This window comes from Rutidosis leptorrhynchoides, chromosome 10, assembly GCF_046630445.1.
Source record: "Rutidosis leptorrhynchoides isolate AG116_Rl617_1_P2 chromosome 10, CSIRO_AGI_Rlap_v1, whole genome shotgun sequence".
In the NCBI taxonomy this organism is placed as follows: domain Eukaryota; kingdom Viridiplantae; phylum Streptophyta; class Magnoliopsida; order Asterales; family Asteraceae; genus Rutidosis; species Rutidosis leptorrhynchoides.
In genome coordinates, this window is record NC_092342.1 from 219,193,050 (window position 1) to 219,220,643 (window position 27,594).

General features: G+C 34.8%; 2 protein-coding genes across 3 annotated transcripts; both read left to right on the forward strand.

Annotated features, from left to right (window-relative positions):
- Positions 1-352: 352 nt before the first annotated feature.
- On the forward strand, positions 353-18,999 carry LOC139872592 (vacuolar protein sorting-associated protein 53 A-like). Of its 2 annotated transcripts, none has more exons than XM_071860505.1 (24): positions 353-401; positions 5,606-5,700; positions 5,915-5,971; positions 6,107-6,257; positions 6,607-6,677; positions 6,912-7,036; positions 7,187-7,347; positions 7,432-7,573; positions 7,722-7,785; positions 7,977-8,162; positions 8,282-8,323; positions 8,473-8,577; positions 8,658-8,717; positions 8,840-8,917; positions 9,035-9,142; positions 9,221-9,286; positions 14,661-14,738; positions 15,755-15,888; positions 15,973-16,066; positions 16,308-16,385; positions 16,506-16,568; positions 16,873-16,941; positions 17,029-17,124; positions 18,697-18,999. In XM_071860505.1, the coding sequence occupies exons 1-24, from the start codon at positions 353-355 to the stop codon at positions 18,997-18,999; spliced, it is 2,475 nt and encodes an 824-aa protein (XP_071716606.1). The 2 variants fall into 2 exon arrangements, with proteins under 2 accessions (XP_071716606.1, XP_071716607.1); XM_071860506.1 differs by having other exon boundaries at positions 7,977-8,142; positions 8,289-8,323; positions 16,506-16,572; positions 16,871-16,941.
- Positions 19,000-21,536: 2,537 nt separating this feature from the next.
- LOC139872553 (histone H3.2) lies at positions 21,537-22,036 on the forward strand. Its single transcript, XM_071860447.1, has one exon. The coding sequence runs from the start codon at positions 21,561-21,563 to the stop codon at positions 21,969-21,971; it is 411 nt and encodes a 136-aa protein (XP_071716548.1). The 5' UTR covers positions 21,537-21,560; the 3' UTR covers positions 21,972-22,036.
- The last annotated feature ends 5,558 nt before the right edge of the window (positions 22,037-27,594 follow it).

Genomic DNA, 27,594 nt, shown 5'->3' on the forward strand with positions numbered 1-27,594 from the left:
GCCATTACAATTGTTTTAATTAAATTTTGATGGCGATTAAACTGTGATTTACTCATTTCAATTCATCGACTGCATGTTAGATCTCTGTTACCGTTGGTAATTCAGTTTTAATTTCGTACATATACATGCATACATGAAAATTATATACATACATACCTACATTATGCATGATACTACACACATACATACATATAGATACATACATACATACATACTACATATAATTTCAAGCGCCAATTGATATGTGTATACATACATTTTACTGTTTCAATTCTGTATTTACTTTTTAAATTTTTTGAATTATTATGTAATTGCTATTATGAGTTTTGTAGAATTTTTGAGAGATAGTGAAATGGAGAAGGCTAGTACTATGGACTACATCAATAAGATGTTTCCTACAGGTTGGTTTATTTTACCTTTTGTCAGTGTTTTCTTAAATCAGGTCATAATTAATGAGATATTGTACATTACTAAACAATCTAGAGAAATTATTGCATGAATGATGGACATAATGCAAAATCTTAGTTAGGGTATAAATGATGCTAAAGTGTATCATGATATCCCAACTTTAGTTCTGTTTTGGTATTCTTTTTGTTAAAACTATTAATATATTTCTAGATATTAGTAGAATTAACTAATAGATATTTTACTAAGTATATACTAGAAGATAGTAGATGTAAAGGAAGTCAAAATATAAGAAATGTCTAGAAAAAGTCCACCGACATTTGTGGGCTATAAATAGCCAAGTTGTGTTGCATTTGAGATGTACCAAATTCTCAACCAATAAAAAGAATCCACTTCTTAAACTAAGTCTTCTTCACTTCCAATATTTCAATAAACATCCCCTCCATTTTAATAACATTTCAACTAAAACTAATAAACTATAAACTAATCAATCACAAATTATAAAACTACTACATTTCTAACAAGTGGTATCAGAGCCGTGTTGGGCGTTGTTCGAGTACACCATGACTACCGTTGGTGCATACAATATTCCCGTCCCCATCTTTGATGGCGACAACTATGATTTTTGGAGTATCCGAATGAAGACATATTTTCAAGCACAAAGCTTGTGGGATATTGTCGAAGTCGGGTTTATAAATCCAAAAGACGACGAAACTCTGTCCGCGGAAGATCAAGAAAAATATAACAAAAATGTAGTCAGAAATGCTGCTGCTCTAGGCTACATTCAACAAGCCTTGACACCGTCTATCTTTCCACGAATCATGGGAGCTACGACAGCCAAAGAGGCGTGGAAGATCCTTCAAGAAGAATTTCAAGGAAATGTCAAGGTGAGATCCGTCAAACTTCTAACTCTCAGAAGAGATTTTGAAAATTTAAATATGAAAGAGACTGAGACCGTAAAAGATTACTATTCTAGAATTAAAGAAATAGTAAATCAAATGAGAGCCTATGGAGATAACATAACTGATAAGAGAATCGTAGAAAAAATACTTATCAGTATGACAGAAAAATACGATCATGTCATTACTGCTATCGAAGAGTCAAAAGACATCGAGACTCTGTCGGTACCAGAATTAATTGGCTCTCTTGAAGCATATGAGGCTAGACTGAGTCGGCGTAGTGAAAACTCACTTGAAAGTGCCTTTCAGTCTAAACTCAAATTACGGTCTCAAAAATCAAACAATGGGGGGAAAAGAAATCTTGAAGAAAATTCGAGAGGAGGAGAAAAACCCAGAACCGGGTTCGATTCGAGAAGAAAAACCTATCCTCCATGTGGCATTTGCAAAAGGACAAACCACTTGGAGAAAGATTGTTTCCACAAAGGGAAGCCACAATGCAATAACTGCAAAAGATTTGGGCATCTTGAAAAAGATTGCCGTTTAAAACAAAATCATCGAGCTAACTTCACGGAAGAAAGTGAAGATATACCGGAGAACAAAAATCAGCTATTCTATGCCTGCCATGTCGCAAATAAACAGAGGGACGATACTTGGTTGATCGACAGTGGGTGCAGCAACCACATGACAGGAGATGAAAAGTTATTTGATAATATCAACACGTCCGTAAAGTCCCGCGTTAAACTAGGGAATGGAGCACTTGTTGACACTAAAGGCAAAGGTACAATTACTGTTCAAACTAATAACGCCACTCGATCTGTTAATGACGTTCTTCTAGTACCAAGCTTAGCAAGTAACTTGCTAAGTGTTGGACAAATGATGGAGCACGGCTACTCTTTACTCTTCGAAGAAAATTCATGTGTTATTCGTGACAAGAAAAACAATTACAAATTAATAGCTGAAGTGCCAATGGAGAACCGCAACTTTCCGCTTCGTTGGGAGTATATCAGAGACACGGCCATGAAAGTTCAAGTCGAAGAATCATGGCTATGGCATCGAAGATTTGGCCACTTTAACTTTCACGCACTAAAAACCCTCCAACAAAAGAATATGATGAGAGACTTGCCTAACATAGAAGAAATCACTGACACGTGTGAAAGCTGTATGATGGGAAAGCAACATCGAAAACCTTTCCCTCGTGACAAAGCCTGGAGAGCGAAAGGTATACTAGAGCTGGTGCACACGGACGTATGTGGACCAATGAGGACCCCGTCTCTTAACCAAAACAGGTACTTCATTTTATTCATTGATGATTATTCTAGAATGACGTGGGTGTATTTCATGCGTGAAAAATCAGAAGTATTTACGATATTCAAGAAGTTCAAGAACTTCGTTGAAAAAAGTAGTGGCCATTATATAAAGACACTAAGGAGTGATAGAGGAAAAGAATACACCTCTACACAATTTAACAAATTTTGCGAAGATGAAGGAGTTAAACGCCAACTCACTGTTGGTTACGCCCCTGAGCAAAATGGTGTCTCTGAACGCAAAAATAGAACTGTAATGGAAATGGCCAAAACGATGATACATGAAAAAAGCCTTCCAAACAGTTTCTGGGCTGAAGCCGTATACACGGCCGTATATATACTAAATAGATGTCCCACGAAAGCCGTAGAAAACAAGACTCCAATTGAGGCATGGAGCGGAAGGAAACCATCAGCGAAACATCTGCGAGTATTTGGGAGTATTTGCTACATCCACGTTCCAAAGGAGAAACGTCACAAGCTTCAAGAAAAATCAGAAAAAGGAATATTCTTGGGCTACAGCACACAATCTAAAGGCTACCGAGTCTATAACCTGAAGACTAATAACATTGTGATCAGCCGAGACGTGGAGTTTGATGAAGACGCTTCTTGGAACTGGGAAAAGGACAAAGTTAAAAAACAAACATATCTGCCTCGGATATCTATGGAAACTCCAGTCCAACAACCACTACAAGTTGAGCATTCTGAACAACAAGAAAGTACCGGTGAAATAAGCCCTGCTACACCAACTTCTCCATCAACAAGATTACCTTTGGTGCAAGACGAGTCAAGTCCAGAGTCAACACCTGGAAGAGTCAAAGCGTTAGCAGAGATCTACGAGACTTGCAACTTTACAACTATAGAACCTGAAAGCTATGAAGTTGCAGCCAAAGATGAAAAATGGGTTACTGCTATGAACGAAGAAATAAGAATGATCGAGAAAAACAACACATGGGAGTTAGTTGATCCTCCAGAAAATAAAGAAATCATTGGAGTAAAGTGGGTTTACAAAACAAAGCTCAACCCTGATGGTTCTATACAAAAACACAAAGCAAGGCTGGTAGCTAAAGGCTATTCACAACAACCAGGGGTCGACTACAATGAAACTTTCGCACCTGTAGCTCGACTGGATACTATAAGAACGCTTGTGGCACTAGCAGCTCAACGAAGGTGGAAGATTCACCAACTAGATGTGAAATCAGCCTTTCTAAATGGGTTTCTAGAAGAAGAAATATATGTAGAGCAACCACAAGGGTTCATTCAAAAAGGAAAAGAAGAAAAAGTCCTAAAGCTCAAGAAAGCCTTATATGGACTTAAACAAGCGCCACGTGCTTGGTATAGCCGCATTGACAGCTACTTCACAAGTTCAGGTTTCAGGAGGAGTCAAAGTGAGCCTACACTCTACATCAAAACCCAAGGTAACTCTGACACTCTCATTATTTCCTTGTATGTCGATGATCTAATATATACTGGAAACAATGAGAGAATGATACAAGAGTTTAAAGAAGACATGATGAAAACGTTCGAGATGAGCGACCTTGGATTGATGCGTTATTTTCTTGGCATCGAAATCAGTCAAGAAAATGAAGGCATCTTCATTTGTCAAAAGAAATATACGGAAAATCTCTTGAAAAAGTTTAAACTATACGGTTGTAAAACCGTCGCCACACCACTAGTTGCCAATGAGAAGATGAGACAAGAAGATGGATCTGAGAATGCAGACGCTTCAAGATACAGAAGTCTCATTGGAAGTCTACTTTATCTAACAGCAACAAGACCCGACATCATGTACGCAACGAGTCTACTATCCAGGTACATGCAAAACCCTACTCAGATACATTACGGAGCTTCTAAAAGAATATTAAGATACTTGCAAGGTACCATGGACTATGGAATATGGTACAAGCCTACTATAGACTCGAAGCTTCATGGATACACAGACAGTGATTGGGCCGGATCGGTGGATGACATGAAAAGTACTTCAGGATACGCATTCACACTTGGATCTGGTGTATTCTCATGGACATCAAAGAAACAAGAAACGGTGGCACAATCTTCAGCTGAAGCCGAGTACGTCGCAGCCGCTAACTCAGCTAATCAGGCTATATGGCTAAGGAGAATACTAGAAGACATGGGCGAAAAACAAGAAGAAGCTACAGAAATATTATGTGACAACAAGTCTGCAATCGCGATGGCAAAGAATCCAGTGTTCCATGGTAGAACAAAACACATTGATATCAAATATCACGTTCTGCGAGAAGTCTCCGCCAGAAAAGAAATTGAACTAAAATACTGCAAGACCGAAGAACAGGTTGCAGATATTTTCACTAAAGCACTACCAAGACCCAAGTTCGAGTTCCTACGCAACATGCTCGGAGTAACACCGAAATACATTAAAGAGGAGTGTTAAAACTATTAATGTATTTCTAGATATTAGTAGAATTAACTAATAGATATTTTACTAAGTATATACTAGAAGATAGTAGATGTAAAGGAAGTCAAAATATAAGAAATGTCTAGAAAAAGTCCACCGACATTTGTGGGCTATAAATAGCCAAGTTGTGTTGCATTTGAGATGTACCAAATTCTCAACCAATAAAAAGAATCCACTTCTTAAACTAAGTCTTCTTCACTTCCAATATTTCAATAAACATCCCCTCCATTTTAATAACATTTCAACTAAAACTAATAAACTATAAACTAATCAATCACAAATTATAAAACTACTACATTTCTAACACTTTTACGTCGTTTTCCTGTATGCCTTGGATTAATTTTGGAGAACTTGGTCATCATAATAGCCAAGTGGTTGTGTCCTGATATCCTTACAAGAGGTCTCAGATTCAAACCTTGACATCATATTTTGGGTGGTTGGGAAAAGGATCGAAAACGGTTACGGGATAACCCGGACAAGCGGCGTACATCTGACTAAAAGTATTCCCCGGTAGCCCTAACAAGAAAATTTTTATACGTTTACGTTTACATTTGGTTGTTGTTTAGAAGCATCGTTGTCGGGAGTTGAGCCACTGATGCAGAAAATACACAGTGAGATTCGTGTTGTGGATGCTGAAATTCTAGCAGCCGTCCGTCAACAGGTTATATAACATTCTTTTTGATCTTTTTTTTTTTTTTTTTTTTTCCTTTTTAAAATTCTGTAATAAGTAATGGTTGGAGTTTAAGCTGGTTACATACATAAGTGTCAGTTAATTTCCTTCGATCATTGTCATTTTAGGTGTTGCTAAGATTTCATAGCGTTGCCATATTTGGGGTAACCTAAGTAATGTGATTGTTGTACTTTTTGGTATCCAGAGTAATTCAGGAACTAAAGCAAAGGAGGATCTAGCTGCAGCTACATGTGCTGTGGAGGTCCCTCATCATTTACAGATTTCATGGCAGTTTATTTATTCATTTGTTTATAATGCCAGTTTCTATAAACTTTGTTTCCATGTTTTACGCACTTAATATTTCGTGTGCTAAATTTGAGTATTTTATTTGTAGCAGGAACTCATGTATAAGGTTAAAGAAATCAAAACCAAATCCGAGCAAAGTGAAACAATGGTTCAAGAAATATGTCGCGACATAAAAAAGCTGGATTGTGCAAAGAAACATATAACAACCACCATCACGGCTCTCCACCGTCTTACCATGCTAGGTTGGTAAAATTCCTAGCTGTATTTTTTTTTTTTTTTTTGGAAAAGTTACTAAGCAGGTAAAATTTATCTTTAAAGATAAGGGGACACTTAATTAAATGCTCTTTGAACAGTGTCCCTATTCTTAGCACTCTGTCTTTCTTAAGAACATAAGAAGTGACTGAATAATTGAAGAAATGGAATGAACTCATTTTGCTCTTTGAAAAATGCGTAGCGCGTTTTTAAGCCACTATTTCCAGTGAAGTGTAGTATGTTTGGAGTACTTTAAAAGACATTATATCCTTACAGAATCATATGTTTAGTGTTTTGAGTCTACATGTTCTTACCACGAAGTCCTATTAATTGTGTCAGTCTCCGCTATCAATCAACTTCAAGTATTGGCTTCAAAACGAAAATATAAAGAGGCTGCTACGCAGGTAGAGGTACGTAAAGGTGGACATTGACTAGTTTCCATAAACAAGTGACATAAGAATCACTTGTATCTCATGTATGTTAAAGATAATTAATTATTTGATGTATTTCTCTAGTCTACTACGGAGTACAATATGTCAATATATTTTTTGGTTTAACCATTATATAATAATGCTATTTAATAGATATGCTATAATGGAGGAATATTTTTCATTACTGACTAATTTCTAGTCTTATGTTTTTAGGCTGTCAACCAGTTATGTAGTCATTTTGATGCCTATAGAGACATTCCGAAGATCTCTGAGCTAAGAGACAAGTTCAAGAATATTAAACAAATTCTCAAGTCTCATGTGTTTTCTGATTTCTCTAGGTATGCAAATTTAATATTTATGGGACTTGTTAATAGTATTAGTATGTGCTCAACCTATTTGTAGTCTGATTATGCTGGTTATTTTCGTCCGTAACCTATTTGATATTTTATTGAATCATATTACTTTATTCGCCGATTTTTTAATCCCAGCTTAGGCACAGGAAAAGAATCGGAGGAAAGTAATTTGTTGCAGCATTTATCAGATGCTTGTTTGGTTGTTGATGCGCTCGAGCCATCAGTGAGGGAAGAATTGGTGAAGAACTTTTGCAATAGGGAGCTTATTTCTTATCGACAAATATTTGAAGGAGCTGGTTTGTTTTCCATAATTATTTGCTAATTTGGCATTTCAAGCTAACTCTGTCCTTTTATAATGAACACTTTTTGCATTATAATAGAGCTAGCGAAGCTAGATAAAACAGAGAGGAGATACGCTTGGGTTAAACGTCGATTACGAACAAATGTAGAGATATGGAAAATTTTTCCTCCTTCTTGGCATGTCGATTACCTTATGTGTATTCAATTCTGCAAATTAACCAGGTTTGACGTTTTTTGTTCTAAGATATAATATTACGCTTCTTAATCAATGTGAATTTGACCATATTTTTAGCATTGCTTATGTGAATTCATTTTTATTAATTGCTAAATCAAATTTTATAAGCTCATAGATAAGTTTTCTTGATGTTAGGACACAGCTTATGGAGATCTTTGACGGCTTGAAAGAGAAGCCAGACGTTGGAACACTATTGCTGGTAAATCGACCTGCATTGTAGCTTTTCTAGTATCCATATTATTAGTTTAAGGTTAAATTAGTTGGAACCAAAAAATGGTGATGAGTTATCATATTAAAATGGATAGGTGCTCTCATCAAACAATTGTTAGTAATATAATATATCCGGTCGATTATTAAATTGACGTGATCAATCGAGTTTCATATGTGCAGGCCTTGCAACGGACAATAGAATTTGAGGAAGAGCTAGCTGAAAAATTTGGTAGTGGTAACGGTAGCAAAAACATTACAAGCGACATTGATGAAGTATACAAAGGAGAAGACAGTAATCAAATTGTGATAGATATACGAAAGAAATATGAGAAAAAACTGGCTGCACGTCATGGAAACGAAGATGATGTATGTGATACTGGTTGCTTAATTTACATAGTTCCACATAATTTCTAATTCCATCTTCACTTTTGCTTTTTCATCTTGTAATTAGTGTCACATTTTACCTAATAATTCCCCAATGTTAGGCTAAAGATGCAAATGATGATAAGGCTGTGCCCGGAGCTGGGGTATGTTTTACCTTTTGTTATTAACTTTTTTCTTATTTTAATGTCTCAGATTTGAAATTTAGTTTCAATTTGTTTCATCCAACTTTATTTTAACATTGAAAATATTTTTTGACATTACTACTCAACATATTTTTCCATTGTTATCGCAGTTCAATTTTCGTGGCATTATATCATCGTGCTTTGAACCAAGGTTGATAGTATATGTCGAATTAGAAGAACGAACCCTTATGGAGCATTTGGAGAAGCTTGTTCAAGTGGTATCAGTCTATATTTCAGTCACAACAATTTTTTGGTCTTCCAATCTTACTTTTTGACAAGTGTTCATAAATTACAGGATGAAACATGGGATACAGATGATGGAAATCACACAAACATTTTATCTAGTAGTATGCAGGCAAGTTACTAGATATGCTGATATAAAAATTCTAAATACTTCAATGTATTTTACACTTGACCATTTCATTCTTTTTCTATCAATTAATAATTTGCTAAGCTATTCAATTTCTTCTGATAAAGGTCTTTCTGATCATCAGAAGGAGCTTAAAACGGTGTTGTGCCTTGACAAACAACCAGACACTTCTAAACTTATTCAAGGTATGATTTGGAGTAATCGTTAAAATTTTATTCGTCTTGGCATATAAAATTTCATACGTTTTATGAACTCGTATAGAAGTGAGCGTTTATCTGATAATTAGGCTTTTTATCTAATAGGTCTTTCAAAGGGTTCTGAGAGCTTATGCTACGAAGCTTTTAATGAAGCTGCCTAAAGGTGGTATGGGGATTGTTGCGGCTGCCACGGGTTTGGATGGACACATTAAGGTATTATCAAGTTTTTATTATGTTATTGCTTTCTGCTGCTTCTGCTGTTATGCTAATATTGTGTTTCTTTAAATGCAGACATCTGATAAAGATGAAAGGCTGATATGCTATATTGTGAACACTGCAGAATATTGTCATAAAACGGTGAGTTCATTGTTGAGAAAAGCGACACCGAATTATAGCAAACCGCAACTAATAATTGAAATAGCGATAATAAAGAGACACCGAGATTTAACATGGAAAATCCCAATAGGGTAAAAACCACGGACAAGGAAAGAAAACATTTCACTAATAAGAATAATAGGAATTACACTTCTCTCTATTTACAAGGATAAATACTAATCTTTATATCTCTTGTAATTAGGAGACTAAACACTCAAACTCTCTATTAAATCTTTTAGTATACAATGGAGAATGTGTTTTGGAATGCAGAAATGAGCTTGCATAATGCTCATATTTATAGTAGTAGAAATGGAGTTGGTGTAGTAGGAAAACAAAGAAAGTCTTCTTTGTAATAGTGAGGCAGAATAGTGAGGCACAAAATACATGTGTTTGTTTGACTACTTGCATGCACCATCCACCAACTATGCACCGTCCACATTATTATTTCAGCAATCTCCCACTTGAAGATTTGATTGAAACCAAATCAATCTTCACACGATAATCCTTCCTTGCCAATGATGTTGCTTACGTCTCTGCTAGGCCGTATGAGGAACGGCACCAAATAAACTTGTCACGGTTGATTGACTTTGTTAGAAAATCAGCCACATTATCATCAGTATGAATTTTTTGCACATCCACGGTTCCTTCTTCCTCTTTCTCACGAACGAAGTGATACTGAACTCGTATATGCTTTGTCTTTGAATGAAATTCCGGATTCCTTGCAAGATGCAAGACACTCTGGTTGTCACAAAACAAAGTGATCTTCTCTTTTTTGTGCCCAAGTTCCTCCAACAACATCTTCAACCATACTGCTTCTTTAGTAGCATGAGTAGCTGCAACATATTCTGCTTCTGTAGTTGACGTCGCTACAACTGACTGCAGTTTTGAAACCCAGCTTACTGTTCCACCACAAAGTGTAAAAATATATGCGGAGGTGGATTTACTTTTATCCATATCACCTGCATAATCTGAATCAACATACCCTTTGACAATAAATTCCGGTTCCCCATAACATAATGCAACATCCGAGGTACCCTTAATGTATTTAAGGATCCTCTTTACCGCATTCCAATGCTCTTTACCAGGATTCGCCATGTACCGACTAACTACTCTCACTGCATGTGCAATGTCTGGTCTTGTACATATCATTGTGAACATTAAACTTCCCACTGCTGATGCATACGATACGCGAGACATCTCCTTCCTCTCGTCTTCACTGCTAGGACACATAACGGAGGATAACTTGAGATTAGTAGGAAGTGGGGTTGAGATTGTCTTACTATCTTGCATATTGAAGCGCTGCAAGACTTTCTTCAAATAATTCTTTTGAGAAAGCTAAATCTTCCTATTATCTCTGTCTTGGTGAATTTGCATCCCTAGAATCTTGTTTGCGGCACCCAAGTCTTTCATTTCAAACTCCCTAGCCAATTGAGCCTTCAGCTTATTAATACGATTTTTGTTAGGGCCTGCAACCAACATGTCGTCCACATATAACAGCAAAATGACAAAATCATTGTCCCCAAACCTCTTGAAATATGCACAAGGGTCTGCATAAAGTCTGTTATATTCAAGGCTCATTATGAAAGAATCAAATCTCTTGTACCAACATCTCGACGCCTGTTTGAGACCATACAGAGATTTCTTTAACCTGCAAACCAAGTTCTTTTTTCTTTGTAGTTCAAAACCTTCTGGTTGAAGCATATAAATTTCTTCTTCGAGATTTCCATGAAGAAATGCAGTTTTCACATCTAGCTGCTCTAGATGCAAATCAAATGTAGCACACATCGCTAGAACTACTCGAATTGTTATAAGTCGAACCACATGAGAAAATATTTCATTAAAGTCCGTACCTTCTTTCTGAGCATATCCTTTAACCACCAGTCTTGCACGATACCGCTCCACTTGATCATCGCCATTTCGCTTGATCTTATACACTCATTTATTTCCAATAGGTTTTCTACCTTTCGGCAATGGCATAAGTTCCCATGTTTTATTTTTATGAAGAGCTTCAATTTCTTCCTGCATAGCTATCATCCACTGAGATGCATCTGAATGATTCAGTGCCTCGCGAAGAGTTGTTGGCTCTCCTTCCTCTGTTAGAAGACAATATGCAACATTGCTTCCCATAATATAATTCGAGTGCCACCCTGGACGTTTCCTTTCCCGATTAGAAATACGAGTCGCTGGAGCTTCATCAATGACTACTTGATTTTCATCGTGCTCTGGTACTGCTTCAGAAGAATCTTTATGAAATTCATTACCCACCTGTATCGGTATAGTTTCTTTTAAAGTGCTAACATCTTCAAGATCTTTGTCTTCTGTAAAGACAACATCTCTGCTGATGACTACTTTGTGGGCAGTGGGGTCCCACAAGCGATACCCCTTAACTCCATCAGCATACCCCAAGAACAAACACTTTCTGGACTTCGGATCCAACTTTGTCATTTCTTGAGAATTGTACATTGCGTACACAGGACTTCCAAATACATGAAGGTCAGAATAATCAACTGGTTTTCCAGTCCACATTTCCATCGGCGATTTCAACTCAATTGCAGTTGATGGTGACCGATTTATCACGTAACAGGCAGTACTTACTGCTTCTGCCCAGAATGATTTTCCCAAGCTTGCAGTTGCCAACATCTCCCTTGTTCTATCTAACAAGCATCTGTTCATCCGCTCTGCCACTCCGTTTTGTTGAGGAGTGCATGCTGTTGTGAACTGCCTTTTGATACCTTCTTGTTTGCAAAACTTATCAAATTCATCACCAGTGTATTCTCCTCCATTATCTGTCCTCAAACACTTGATCTTTTTACCAGATTCAAGTTCAACCCGCGCTTTGTAAACTTTGAAAACTTCAAACACATCCGCCTTTCTCTTGATTGGGTACACCCAACATCTCCTAGTGTAATCATTAATAAATGATACAAAATACTTTGCTCCTCCTAGGGATTGAACTGGTGCTTGCCACACATCAGAGTGAACCAATTCTAGAATTAATTTACTTCTAGAATTTGATGTGTTAAACTTCAGGCGATGCTGCTTGCTGATTACACAATGCTCACAGAAAGGTAGCGATACATTTGTAAGACCAGGAATAAGATTTCTTTCAACAAGAATCTTCATACCTTGTTCAGACATGTGTCCAAGCTTTTGATGCCATGTCATAGCAACTTTATCACTTGAACTATTCGAAGCAACAGATGCTTCCGATTCCTGTACCGTCTCGCCTTTCAGAATGTATAAATTAGCACCCACCTTTTCTCCTTTCATAAGTACAACCGCGCCTTTCTTGATTATCATGATCTTCTCATGTATCACCATCTTATAACCAAGATCATCCAATTGTCCTAAAGACAATAAGTTCTTCTTCAAACCCTCCACGTGTTGTACACCTTGAATAGTACGAACTGTACCATCGTGCATCTTCAGAATGATATCTCCAATTCCAATGATCTTTAGTTCATGATCATTGCAACTGTATACAGATCCTCCTGAGATACGTTCATATTGTTTGAACCATTCTCTTCTAGGGGTCATGTGAAAAGTAGCTCCCGAGTCAAATAACTAGACATCAACAAATGTCTTTCTGCCTTCATTTGCTACCACTGCCTCACTAACCAAAGCAGTCCCATCATCTGAAGTGCTTGCAATATTTCCTTGAGGATTTGAGTTATTTAAACTCCGATAATCCTTCTTCAGGTGACCTTTCTTGCCACAATTGTAGCATGTATAGGTCTTCTTCTTTTTAGACTTCGGTTTACCATGATCGTGACTCCCACTTGGATCACGTTCCGTTGATCTCCCTCCTGACACCAATAAGGCCTCCACTTGTCGTGAACCGGTCTGTTTGTCCTCCCTGTTATTGCGCTGATTTTCTTCTTCTAGAATAGCAGTCGCAACTTTATCATAAACTAGATACTCTGAGAGAACATTATTGGTTAAGTTAATAATGAGTTGATCATACGAGTCAGGTAGACTCTGAAGTAAAAGTTCAGCACGTTCTTTTGGCTCTATATTGCAACTTAATGAAGCGAGTTGAGAAAATAGAGTATTCAAATAATTAATGTGCTCATTAACTGAAGTAGATTCATTCATGCGTAGCGTATAAAGTTTCCTCTTAAGAAATATCTTGTTGTGGAGTGATTTGGTCTCGTACAATTTTACGAGGTGATCCTAAATCTCTTTCGCCGTCTTCTTTTCTTCAATGCTAGACAAAAACGCCATCTGCTAGTGCCAGATGAAGATTTGCGATAGCCTGGCCATCCATCTCTTCCCATTTTTCATCAGTGACTTCGACGGACCGTCCACTAATGCCCGCCAAACACTTATCCTTTCTCAGGATAGCTTTCATCTTTAGTTTCCATAACGAGAAGTTACTCCCGTTGAACTTTTCAATTTCAAATTTCGTAGACATTGCTATAATCACAATCTTCTTTTCGACAATACTATTTTTCTGAGAAATAGTACCCGGAAACTTTTATCGAGTGAAATTAATCTTACTTATTTTCTGATGTGGACGATCCACTCCCGTGGCAACCACAGAGCATACGATAAGTAGATTAATACATACTAGATATTAGAACCTTAGCTCTTGATACCACTTGTTGAGAAAAGCGACACCGAATTATAGCAAACCGCAACTAATAATTGAAATAGCGATAATAAAGAGACACCGAGATTTAACGTGGAAAACCCCAATAGGGTAAAAACCACGGGCAAGGAAAGAAAACGTTTCACTAATAAGAATAATAGGAATTACACTTCTCTCTAATTACAAGGATAAATACTAATCTTTATATCTCTTGTAATTAGGAGACTAAACACTCAAACTCTCTATTAAATCTTTTAGTATACAATGGAGAATGTGTTTTGGAATGCAGAAATGAGCTTGCATAATGCTCATATTTATAGTAGTAGAAATGGAGTTGGTGTAGTAGGAAAACAAAAAAAAAGTCTTCTTTGTAATAGTGAGGCAGAATAGTGAGGCACAAAATACATGTGTTTGTTTGACTACTTGCATGCACCATCCACCAACTATGCACCGTCCACATTATTATTTCAGCATTCATTATGAACCTAAGTATGACTTTTTTTCCTCTGTTAATCTCGTCACTTGATCCTTGTTCAAAAGTGTAATTGTATTGAATAACTGAAACTAATGTTTGACTTTGGCAAGTTTTTAATTGATTTACCCTTTTAGGTTTGTTACTAGGCGTCATGTACATCTATTTATTTGTGTTTAAAGTCAAATGTTGCATTATAGTAGCCTGTAGAACGATATCAATAGTAAGACACAAGAGCGTTTAGTTTATTAGAAAGTCTTTCCTGATTAATTGAGATTTCATCGCTTATACAGGCTGGCGAGTTGGCTGAGAATGTCTCGAAGATAATCGATTCCCAATTGACTGAAGCAGTGGATATGTCAGAAGTGCAGGTAACTTTAGTAAGTAGAGTTGACAAGATGGGTGGGTTGGATAAGGGGTTAAAACGGGTCAGCTCGAGCCGCAAACACTTATTTATCCTTTTATTACAATTTTTGCAATAGATAATTGATGTGCTAAAGATTAATACAAATGACAATATTACTATTACAATTTACAATTTACAATACCAATTCAAATCTTTTATTAGAAACCAATTGAGGAACTTGTATGAAAGAAATATAGAGTTCGGGCGTATTTCGTATCGTTCGACCCGTTTATCCATTTTTCTCATTGTTTTTTTTTGACCCACCTAAGTCAAAATACGAACCAAATGGATACTGTGTTCCAGTCATAACTCATAAGTAACAAAAAAACAAAATTTGTCATATCTAAAAAAAGGACTTGTATATCTCTCAACAACAACAACAAAACCCAATACCACATGAGTGGTGTATGGGGTAGGTGAGATGTAGACAATCATTCCCATATCCGAGAATAAAGACAAATCATTTCTCCACCCAGAGTGTAACACTCTCAAGAGTAGAGAAAGTCATCCCTCTCTTTATTCGACGGATAAAGAGATTGCTTCCGAGAGGACCTCCGACCTTTAAATAGGAAAAAGTTAAAAAAAAAAAAATACTAAAATAAAAATAATAACAGACGCCATGAAAATGGTATAATCAAATTTTCATGGGTTTGAAATCCTGCCTGAAATTTAATTTAGGCTCTAAGAGTCAGTCAAGTCGCCAATAAATCGACCATTGATGTCGACTCAATAGAGCCACGACTTGTATATCTCTCGTTCATAGCTATTTCATGTTCATTCTTTTGTTTACACAAGGTAGCCCAGTGGGTGGGGCCCTTTACAACCTTGCAAGAGGTCTCAGATTCGAATCAGGGAAGGGGTGGAAACAACTAGGTTTCTGAGGGGTTGCGTACACTAGAGTATGTGGTCGGATTACTCACCCTTCTCGGGTAACCCGAACGGGAAAAACCTTACAACTTTCCTTTTCTTTTGTTTACACAGGATGAATTTTCAGCGGTTATAACAAAAGCATTAGTAACACTAGTCCACAGCATTGAAAACAAATTTGATGCTGAAATGGCTGCAATGACACGTGTTCCTTGGGGTACGCTTGAAAGTGTCGGCGATCAATCAGAGTAAGTTGCATGTTTGATATTATAAATCTCAGCTATTGCACAATCCATGTCCTTGTATGATAAAAAAACGTTATCGTGTTGTAGGTACGTCAATAGCATAAATATGATCCTCAGTAGTAGCGTTCCCATACTTGGCAACCTCCTTTCTCCAATTTATTTTCAGTTCTTTTTTGACAAGGTGAATATTTTTTTTGTCGCTTGTTAAAAGTTCTCTATTTTTTCATAGCATTCCTTATTTATATGATTTAAAAACAGAGTACCCTGATTGCTTTATTTCAAAAGTTTCCCGTTGGTGCATGCATACGGGTGCAATTGAGTTGAGTTCAAGTTTGTTATAAGTTAGAGTAAATTTTAATGGTTAATGTAATAACGTATTTATAATCATCATTTGATTATAATTATATTATTATATGGTGCAGCTTGCATCATCTTTAGGTCCTCGTTTCTACCTCAATGTCTTCAAATGCAGGCACATATCAGAAACTGGAGCTCAACAGGTAATGATCTATCTAACTTCCATTCCCTTACCTTCCTAGTGGCATGCAGAAAAATTGGTGTGATCTGTACGTAAAATATAATTTTAATTAAATTCTAAAATATAATTTGTTCTTGTGCAGATGCTGTTAGATACTCAAGCTGTCAAGACAATACTTTTAGATATTCCATCCCTTGGGAGACAGGTAAATTAGCTTCTTTGGCTTTTTATTTAGACATTTAATACATATGAATATGTGACACTATTGTGGTTAGAGTTGGAAAAATGGGTGGGTCGGCTAGGTTGGGTAAATGATCAAAATTTTCAATTCTTTTGTACTAGTTTTAACATGTAAATTTGGTTTGTGTTGACACAAAACACTTTGTCCATATACAATATTTATATTTATATATATATGTAATGTGTCAAACATAGTTATAAAATCATGTTACTTTTTAATAATAGAGCATTTCTTTATAATTTTTTTTCATTTTTTTTTCCTCAAACAGACATCCGGAGCTAATGGCTATGCAAAATTTGTAAGCCGTGAGATGAGCAAAGCAGAAGCACTGCTGAAGGTTAAGTTATTAAACAATTAAGATCTCCCTTAAGAAAATGATGTTTCCATTATTGTACTTAAGTCTCGTGTATATATATATATACAGGTGATCTTGTCCCCCATTGATTCAGTTGCAGATACATATGGAGCACTTATACCCGAAGGAACACTCTCAGAGTTTCAACGAATTCTAGAACTCAAGGTTTGCTTCATCATTAACCGTTACATGCATGGTTTAAGTTGGGCAGATTGACCGGACAAAACTTTGTCCATATTCTAAATATGTCACATATATGATTAGATTAGATGAATATTAATGATACGTTATTCGGTTAGCATATAAAAAATGTATTTTTAAAGACAAACCGAACACCATAAACATGAATAAAAGCATAAAAATTAACCAAGTATAAATACATCAGCGGATTGCGGATAGCAGAAGTAACGGACAGCGAATAAAGATGAAATCTATATGCCAAAAAATACGGGTTGACTGGTCAAAGTTCCGAAGAATAAGGTTTGACCCACCAATCAGAACATGACACGTCAGAGAAACTTTGACCTTTTTTGCCTATAAATAGGCCACCTGGATTGCATTGACAGGCAGTTGAAATCACTTTGTCAGAGAGCAGAACTTTCTCTCTCTACAGAAGAACTTCCTCTCTAAGTGTTTGACCGAGTTTGACCCTGACTGGATTCGCAGCTTGACTTTGGATCCGGTAATCATTGTTGATTCGGAGAGCTTTCAAAGACTTAAACCGCTCACCGTTAACGTGATTGTGATTTGCACTCGTATCTTATCCGCTATCCGGATTTGGTACGATCAAAAAAAAAAAAAAAAAAAAATATATATATATATATATATATATATATATATATATATATATATATATATATATATATATATATATATATATATATATATATAGTGGTAGGATCAAGAGGAAAGTAACTAATCGGGGGGAAGCGGGGGGAAGGAATTTTTTTTTTTTCATTTTTTGAAAAAACTTTATTCATGAACATTATAGATTGGATGAAAATAAGAACATTTAGAAAAGACACTTCGTGATGAATGTTATTATTTTGGCAGGAAAACGCTCGAAGAAGTAATATATAACAATTATCGTGTTTTTCGAGCGTATGTTGAGGTTTTAGACATTAGGGTTTAGATATTAGGGTTTATAGGGTTTAGATATTAGGGTTAAGAAATTTAGGGTTTAGGTATAGATTTAGGGTTTAGATTTAGGATTTAGATTGAGTTTTTAACACGAACGGTTTAGAGTTTAGGGTTTAGGCATGCATTAAACTTATACTGTTTTTTGGAATGGAAAACACACACTCTTTTTTGTCCACGACGAGACTGGAACTCATAACCTCATGGTTTATGAGACTCCTTAATACCGCTGGGTGAGAAGCCATTCCCCCCTTTGTTAACGTTTTTAAATTTTACCCTTATTCTTTACCCATTTGACATATTAGAAATAAATCATAACCCAAATCTCCTTGTTCATATGTAATTGGGTTGTAATTGTCACCTTTACCTTAACCCGTCCAAATGTTTAGCTTGTTCCCATACCCTTATATAGCAATATACATTCATTTTGACTATTTTATTTTCTCTTTCTTTTTATAAGAGTTTCCTTTAATTATTCGTTGAAATGAGCAATAAAAATACAGAATGAGACCAGAAATGAAGGAAAATCGGAAAATCTATTAATGCTACATATTTAAATATGGTATCAAAAGACGTTTTATTGACAATTTTATTCGACAGGGATTAAAGAAGGCTGACCAACAGACCATATTAGATGACTTTAACAAACGTGGATCCGGGATTCTCGAATCACCCGTTACCGCACAAGCAATGCAGGCGCTCGAGGTAGCCATCGCTCCAGTGCCCCCTCCTACGGCCACATCATCTTCGGCTGCAGTTATTGCGTCGAGAGTGGATGTGCTTACCAGAGCAGCTGCACTTGGTAGAGGTGCTGCCACAACTGGATTCAAAAGGTTCCTTGCGTTGACTGAAGCTGCAAAAGACAGAAAGGATGGACCTTTTAGGAAATTATTTAATGCCTGAATATATCCATGAACTCTGAACTCTCTAAACTTTCAGATTCTACTTGTTCGTACTCTATTTCCATGTCTACTAATAGTCACAAAAATTTCTGCCGTTTAACCCCAATCTCTCTCTATATACCATGTGTCGTTTTTGCTAGGGGAAGGAAGTGTCAAACCCCTCAAACTTTTGGGTAAATGTTGTCACATTTAAGGGTTCAAATCGTATACATCAACGAACTTTAGGGGCTAAAATTTATCATAATAAACATTAAAAAAAACCATCCAAATTCTTAACGGAACTTATCTTTTTTTCCCGACTCGAGTTAAATTTTTTCGTCGTCACCGTTCAACTCGAAATAATTTTACGAATAAAACGCAACTAACTATATTCAAAACGGAGCGTTTTTTTATTAAAAAAAAAATACGAGTATATATATAGGTAGTCACCATTCATCTCGAAACAACTTTACGAACAAAACGCAACTAATTATATTTAAAACAGAACTTCTTTAAGAAAAATATTTTTTATCAATTATATATATATATATATATATATATATATATATATATATATATATATATATATATATATATATATATGGTACCAAATTTCTCCAAATATCATCTGTTCGTTTTCGCTCAATATTAGTTTCATAAAAACGTTAAAGTGTTCCATCGCAATGTGCGAGCCGTTAAATATATTATGTACCAAACAACATATATCCAAATATGGATATATAACCGCAGCAACGCGCGGTGGAATTTTTCTAGTTATTTGCTATTGCTAATAACTTATTTTGTGGTTAATTATTTGAATGCTGATTATTTTGCAATATCTTTCATTTTGACATTTTCCCCCATTTTTCGTTAATTGATCAATGTTCCTTTTTGTGATCAACAAAACGATTATAGTTGGTTAAAATCGTATCCCAAAGAACGTTCTGCCATTTGCGAGTTTCCGATAACGGATTTTCCGAAGCATCGCACCAACATTCCGATAGTATTTTTTCTTCATCCGGTATCCAATGCATGACTTGACGTCTTGGGCGTTCACTTGTTATGCCTACCTTTTTCTTTCCTTTTCGTGATGTTGCTTGTTCGGTTTCAGGTACGGAATCAATAGCTGGTTGTGTTGGTAGTTATGGACAGGGGCGAGAATTAGAAGGGACCAGAGGGGGGCACCCGCCCCTAGTGGATTATCAATTTTTATTTTTCGATTTTGCCTTCGGTGGATTTTTTTTCTTCTCAAAGCCTCCATATTTTGCCCAGAAAACCTTCATTTTTGCCCGAAAACTTTCATATTTAAAAAAAACCCTCCATATTTTGATCAAAAAAATTGTTACGCTTTTAATAAAATTCGTCCTCAGGGAAAAAATTCTGCTTCAGCCACTGTTAATGGAATGTATGATATTTTTTTATTGTGAAAAGAACTATTGTTGGTTAAATTGAAATGGTTCTTGTGAAAAGTATGAATTGTACGGTATATTGTTGTGGGTTAATGGTATTTGTTGTTGTTGCTATATGAATTGTTGTTGATAGAATGAGTTTGAATTAGGTGCCATTTGTGATAAACTTGTTTTACTTTGAGACAAATTCTATCTTGATTGAAAGACAAATGACGGGTCACGAGTTATGATTGTTTATCATATAGTTGTAAAAATCGGTAAATAGTACTGTAGTTGTTAGTTGAAATATTTTTTGTAAAATTTTGATGAAAAAAGTTGGATGAATTGTAGTGGTTTTTGTATAGAATATTGTGTATAATTGTGTATGAAATGAGTTGTATATATAGTTGAATAAAATTATTTTTAAAAATGAAGTATAAAAAAACTATCAGCTTTGTTACCATTTTTAAATTTTTTTTTAATATTCTAATGGCTTAATTTAAAAACAACAAAAAAAGTCCGTGTCACCTGTTAGCGCCAACGTCCGTCAAATGGTCGGATGGCGCACCCTTTCACGCCTTGGTACGTATCCACGTTAAATGTTGGCTAGAGGCAACTCCCTTACTTAACATTGGATAATGAGTGATCTTAATGTAGTAACGATTTGGTGGACATTCATGGTTTACTAGTAAAAAGATATATTTTCAAAACAGTCTTTGTAGTTTGTTTCAAATTGCAGATTCAGTCATTAATTATTTATTTTATTTATTATTTTTTTGTGACAAAGACAACCATTGTGGTTTGCAAATTTTGCAAAATTTTAAATTTGTCACGAATGGACTGTTTTTGCAACATTTACAAATCACAATGCATGTATTTGTCAGAAAGAAAGTTTAATGACTAAACCTGTAATCTGGAACAAACCGTAAGGACTGTTTTTGTAACTAAGTCTGGTAAAAAATACTACGTATACTCCTACTTGCTTCCAATCCAACGGTCTAGATCTTATCATCTCACTCCACATGAATTGCCATCGTGTAATATGCCTCTAATTCATTTCAAAATTTCCAATTTTTACCGCTAATAAAATTCCCTAAATTCTAACCTTATATAAACCCTAACCACCTTAAATTACAAAGCACAAAATCTTCTCTCATAATTTTAAATCCTTCATCCATCATCCACACTTTAATCAATGGCGCGTACGAAGCAAACCGCCAGGAAATCCACCGGAGGAAAGGCTCCGAGAAAGCAACTAGCAACGAAAGCAGCACGTAAGTCAGCTCCGGCGACCGGCGGAGTGAAGAAACCGCACAGATTCCGTCCAGGAACAGTTGCGTTGAGAGAAATTAGAAAGTACCAGAAGAGCACTGAGCTTTTGATTCGAAAACTTCCGTTTCAAAGGCTTGTTCGAGAAATTGCACAGGATTTTAAAACTGATTTACGGTTCCAGAGCTCTGCTGTTGCTGCTCTTCAGGAAGCTGCTGAAGCATACCTCGTTGGATTGTTTGAGGATACTAATTTGTGTGCGATTCATGCGAAAAGAGTTACTATCATGCCGAAAGATATGCAGCTTGCAAGAAGGATTCGCGGCGAGAGAGCTTGAGTATATTTATGATTTGTAATTGTTAATCATTTGGATTTGGTTGATTGATATGTTTGTTCTGTTCTCAATTGATTATATTCAATGAAATCTCTTGAATTTATTTGATTTTACAATCAGTTTACAACTCTTTCAGTGCCTCTTAATATGTGAATAAAAGTAAAAATAATTTGGTTTATTTTGGTTATCACTCTAATTTACTCCGTAATAAACAGAGTTTTGCTTATTGAATTTTTTGAATTTTTTGATGAAATTATCTTTAGTTTGAAGATGCCGGATTTGTCAAATTGAAAACAGTGTTTTGCTGCTGTTTTTCACCACTCTAATAATATTGAACGGTGTAATTTGTAAAATATAATTTCTTTTGTAATCAAACTCAAGTACACTCATCAGTTTTCATTAATAGACACGACTGTAGGCTGCGAGCCATGAACCCTAAAACCCAACTTATGCACCCCAAAGTTATTGACGGTTCAAGCACATAAACCTAATTTATAACCATCTGGATCTATACAACTGCTAACCAAGTTTCAATGGTATGTTCAATTCCATATTTCCATTTTACACATTTCGTCAAACACTTGCATATTTTATACTATATCGCGATTCATTTACGTTTCGTCAACTGTCTTTATAATTTGTATACTTATACTCATTATTTATTTAATTATTATTATTATTATTACTTTTTTTTTTTTTTTTTTTTTTTTTGTTTGTTTGTAGTCAGTTACAAAACTTACACTACGTACGTTGACATCAAGTGCGAAATCTCTTGTGATGAAGTACCTAAAGCAGCAGAGGTTAGTTGCCACGGAGTATAACTCATATGTAATCATGTAGACATATGTATTTTTAATAACTAAAAGGAATATTCGAACAATCAGTAAGTTACGAGCATGAATGAGTGTATACATTTGTTTTTAATCACATTATAATGATATCAATTTTATCCGTTAAGTTATGTTCACTGTAAGTAGTTATTTAGTAAGTACTATTGGAAAACATTGTTTGTGATCGAGGCAGTGAAGCTAGTTGATAATGTAGCTAGACAACGAAAAGTGTGCAGCGTATCATTGTAACTGCTTGATTTACTAGAAAACTTTAACTTGCAAAAAATTTTTTATGTGCAAGTGGATTTTATGAAGGCACCATTTTTCACAGAAACATAAAGTGATTTATGACGAGATATGAGAGCCTCTTAAGGTACAATTTGAACATGTATATATTTGTGCATACAATATATAATGAGATTTTGTAACAGTTATATCACATGATTAAATTGACTCTTTTTAATCAGCATAATGCCAGAGGCATGCTGTCAATGGCTAACAGTGGACGTAACACAAATGTTAGCCGGGTTTTTTTTTTTTTTTTTTTTTTTTTTTTTTTTTTTTTTAAAGGCAAGATAGTATTATTAAATATGAAAAATACACAAGATGAAACTAGCCAGGAGCTAGAAACAAAAAACACGAGACTACTTCCAACGACTACACCCAACTAAAAAACCCACACAATTAAGGACTCGAAAAAATAAAAAACACACATCGCGAGGACAAAATGACGCACAACACGACAGGACGATCATCTAAGAATCCGACTCCAAGGACGCACAGGAAGAACAGCATGAGCAGCAATCATCTTCATCCTCGTCCTCTATCGAATTTTTCATCACATTATCTATGAAAAATCCATCCTGCCATCGAAAATTTTCCCGACGTTTACTACACTTCATATTACTCCTTCCCCACACATGTTTAAAGAAATGACCTTTAATCAGGGGATGAACCTTTTTTCTCTTACCCCGAAAACGAGCTACAGCAGTAGACGATTGACACGCGATAACCTCGTTTGAGTCGACACAAAATCTCACATTTAACCTGGGGTCACCCGAAACATTATCAATCACATCTTGAGGAGGGTCCAACCCGTTTGAATTAGCACATCCCACCGTAGCCTCATTAAATGGTAGCCGGATCTTCATCAGTCATCACTTATTCTAAACAACCGCATCTCAATGGACTATAGTCTATATACCATCTTCGGCAAAGTAATTCACGGATTTGAGGTTCTTCATCTCAGGGAAAAGGTAAAGCTACTTATATCCCTATATGAAGTATTGAAGTTTAATTGCCTATTTAGTTGGTGTTTGTTACTGCTTATTGTGCATCAATTCACCAGTTATCTTAAGTCTTATACAACATTTGACTGATATAAAAGTCCGTGGAAAGACAAGAAGTTGCAATATTCATTAAACATATGAAGCGTTTATTCAGTAACTAGAGTACTAGAGATGTAACCAAGTCAAATTAGTATCTGCATATGCCATAGAAACTTCAAATCGCACACTGGCACATACTTCCATTGTATAGATGATATCAATGCATGTAAACTGCCTGCTTGTGACAAGTAATTATTTAACAGGTTGGGCCTATAATGAGATATACTTTTTTTTTTTGAAACTGCAATATTCATTAAGAATGCCCGCTAGCAAGAAGCTAGAAAAGGGCAAAAACCAACCATTACAAGGGAGATAAAAGCCACATATTGCGATTCGACACTTATTTACCTCTATATTCTACCCATTGAAAAGAAAAATGACAAATATTATCAAATAAACAATCTTTCTTCGGGGCTTATTACTAAACAAAGTGTCCCTTTTCCTTATGCTTTCTTGTACCTTTTCCCTTAATATTTTTACATTTATTTACTTTTGTTAGGAGACATAATATTGAAGATATAACTGTAAGTGATTATCGTTGATATACAAGTAGGTAAGAATTGATTTAAGGCATCATAATTTAACCAAACGAATGACAAATACACTTATATTTTTTGTTTCGTCCTATACAGTGTTGACTTTGATTCATCTTCATCATCTTTACATGGAAGGGAAAAGTTGGAGATCATGAAAATAGGGCTAAAATGGTGGAAATTAGGATGATTTGCGATTAGAAAATTGAGTTTTAACATCAAAGAATGGAAAACGTCATTAATTTAGTCATTAATAACTTCAGTCAGTCGAGTTAACCGCCATCGAACTTTGTCAAATCAAGTTCTAATTGTTCATTAGTTTATGCCTTTTTTGATAAAACAAGTGAGCGATGTAACATATAACGGTATATATGGGTCATCAGCATCAAAGCAAGCGATTACGTTGAGTTGTAGCGAGAATGTTAACTGTAACGGAATCGTAACAAATAGGGTTGGAATCACTGGTGAAGATGTATATGCTTCGTGTCAAAATGCTCATGGAAACTTTATTGAAACGAGTCCTGAAATTACCTGCAATTAGAATGTAACAAAGCAATTCATTGATGATTGATGCGTGTCTTTTATAATTATACAACTCTTTAAGAATATTAGACAACAACTAGTGTGGCGACCTGGCGTTTGTGCCGGTTCCTCACCTTTGATTAACATTAATTACGTATCCAAATATTTAGAAAGTAACTATTTATTATTTTTTTTGTTTTATTTTTCGTTTTGTCGATGAAGGACCCAAAATGGTTATGTGATTGATTTGTAATAAGTGTGAAAGTAATTATTCATCATTTTTTATTTTAGTTTTCGTCTTGTCGAGAAAAAAGACTCAAGTGTTCAATCAATAAAGTGAAACGTACGATCGGTACAAACTATTTAATAAAATAGGAAAAACTACTATATATATATATATATATATATATATATATATATATATATATATATATATATATATATATATATATAAAAGGGGGAAAAGTTAGATAATAATAAAGTGAAAAGTTATTTGGTTGATTTGTAATAATAATAATAATAATAATAATAATAGTAATAATAATAATAATAATGAGGAGTTAGTAGAGAGTAAAAATATATGTGGTGGATTTATAGTGAATGAGAGGTTTTGTGGTTAAATGATAAAAAGTGAGAAGTTTGTGGGAAGTTTGTTAAAACTATAAAGATAAAGGTGGTAAATAGTGTGGTCAATTTGCAAAAAAGTAAACTTTTGTGATATAGGTGTGAAACACATAAAGTTTGCTATTCATTTTTTCTATATCTAAATAATGAGGAGTTAGTAGAGAGTAAAAATATATGTGGTGGATTTATAGTAAATGAGAGGTTTTGTGGTTAAATGATAAAAAGTGAGAAGTTTGTTAAAACTATAAAGATAAAGGTGGTAAATAGTGTGGTCAATTTGCAAAAAAGTAAACTTTTGTGATATAGGTGTGAAACATGTGGTGGATTTATAGTGAATGAGAGGTTTTGTGGTTAAATGATAAAAAGTGAGAAGTTTGTGGGAAGTTTGTTAAAACTATAAAGATAAAGGTGGTAAATAGTGTGGTCAATTTGCAAAAAAGTAAACTTTTGTGATATAGGTGTGAAAGACATAAAGTTTGCTATTCATTTTTTCTATATCTAAATAATGAGGAGTTAGTAGAGAGTAAAAATATATGTGGTGGATTTATAGTAAATGAGAGGTTTTGTGGTTAAATGATAAAAAGTGAGAAGTTTGTTAAAACTATAAAGATAAAGGTGGTAAATAGTGTGGTCAATTTGCAAAAAAGTAAACTTTTGTGATATAGGTGTGAAACACATGAAGTTTGCTATTCATTTTTTCTGTATCTTTTAGATATAGATAGTAATTCCGTGTTTTATTTGTTGTAGAATGATAATGAAATTACGTCCCTTAAAGATAAGAGTTTTTTTTTTTTTTTTTTTATCACATGTGAAATGACCCGTGAAAATACGGGTTTGTTCAAACGAAACAGTATAATGATATGTTTTAGGTATTAAGTAAATGTAAATGTTAAAGTCATTTAGTTTATTGCCTCGTGTAACCACGAATTCCGACTAAGAAACTTATCGTTGATTTTATAAACATAAAGTTCGCTCAAAGTTGAGTATTTATATTTATATTTTTAATTTTTAATAATAATAATAATAATAATAATAATAATAATAATAATAATAATAATAATAATAATAATTATTATTATTAATAATAATAAATGCCTTTTAAATTTTTTTAGAAAAATAAAATTACAATTTAGAAGAGATTAATATTTTTTTTTATAAAAGATTTTGTATTATTTTTTTAATTAAATTAATATATAATTATGACATCATCATTATGAAAAATAAAAGGTAATTAGCTTAATGATAGCATCATCATTTTAGACCTTTATATATTATAGATAGATTGTTTAGTTAATACAGTACTTGATTTGGTTTATTTAAGAGAGAATTGGAAATAAAGTCAAATCGAGGGTATTGGAGGATGGCTTGGTTAAAGAACTTTTTGGTAACAGACTAAGGGTGCGTTTGTTTGCCTCTTAATGGAATAGTTCAGCACTGAATACTGAAGCATTCAACATTCAGTGCGTTTGTTTCTGACCTCTGAATGACATGTGATGCTGAATGGTTCAGAATTCAGCTCTGAACCATTCAGAGATGAAACACTCCCTTAACCATTAAGAGCCTAAATTATCTATAATATATATTCTCCTCAAATCATATCCTGATCACCTAACTAACAAGTATATTGAATTTTTTATTTATGTCACACGTTAATAAGGTAGTTTTTAGTCAGTTCATATCGTTCATTCTAAATGATTATCAAACAGCTTATTTTCATTCAGAGCAAACC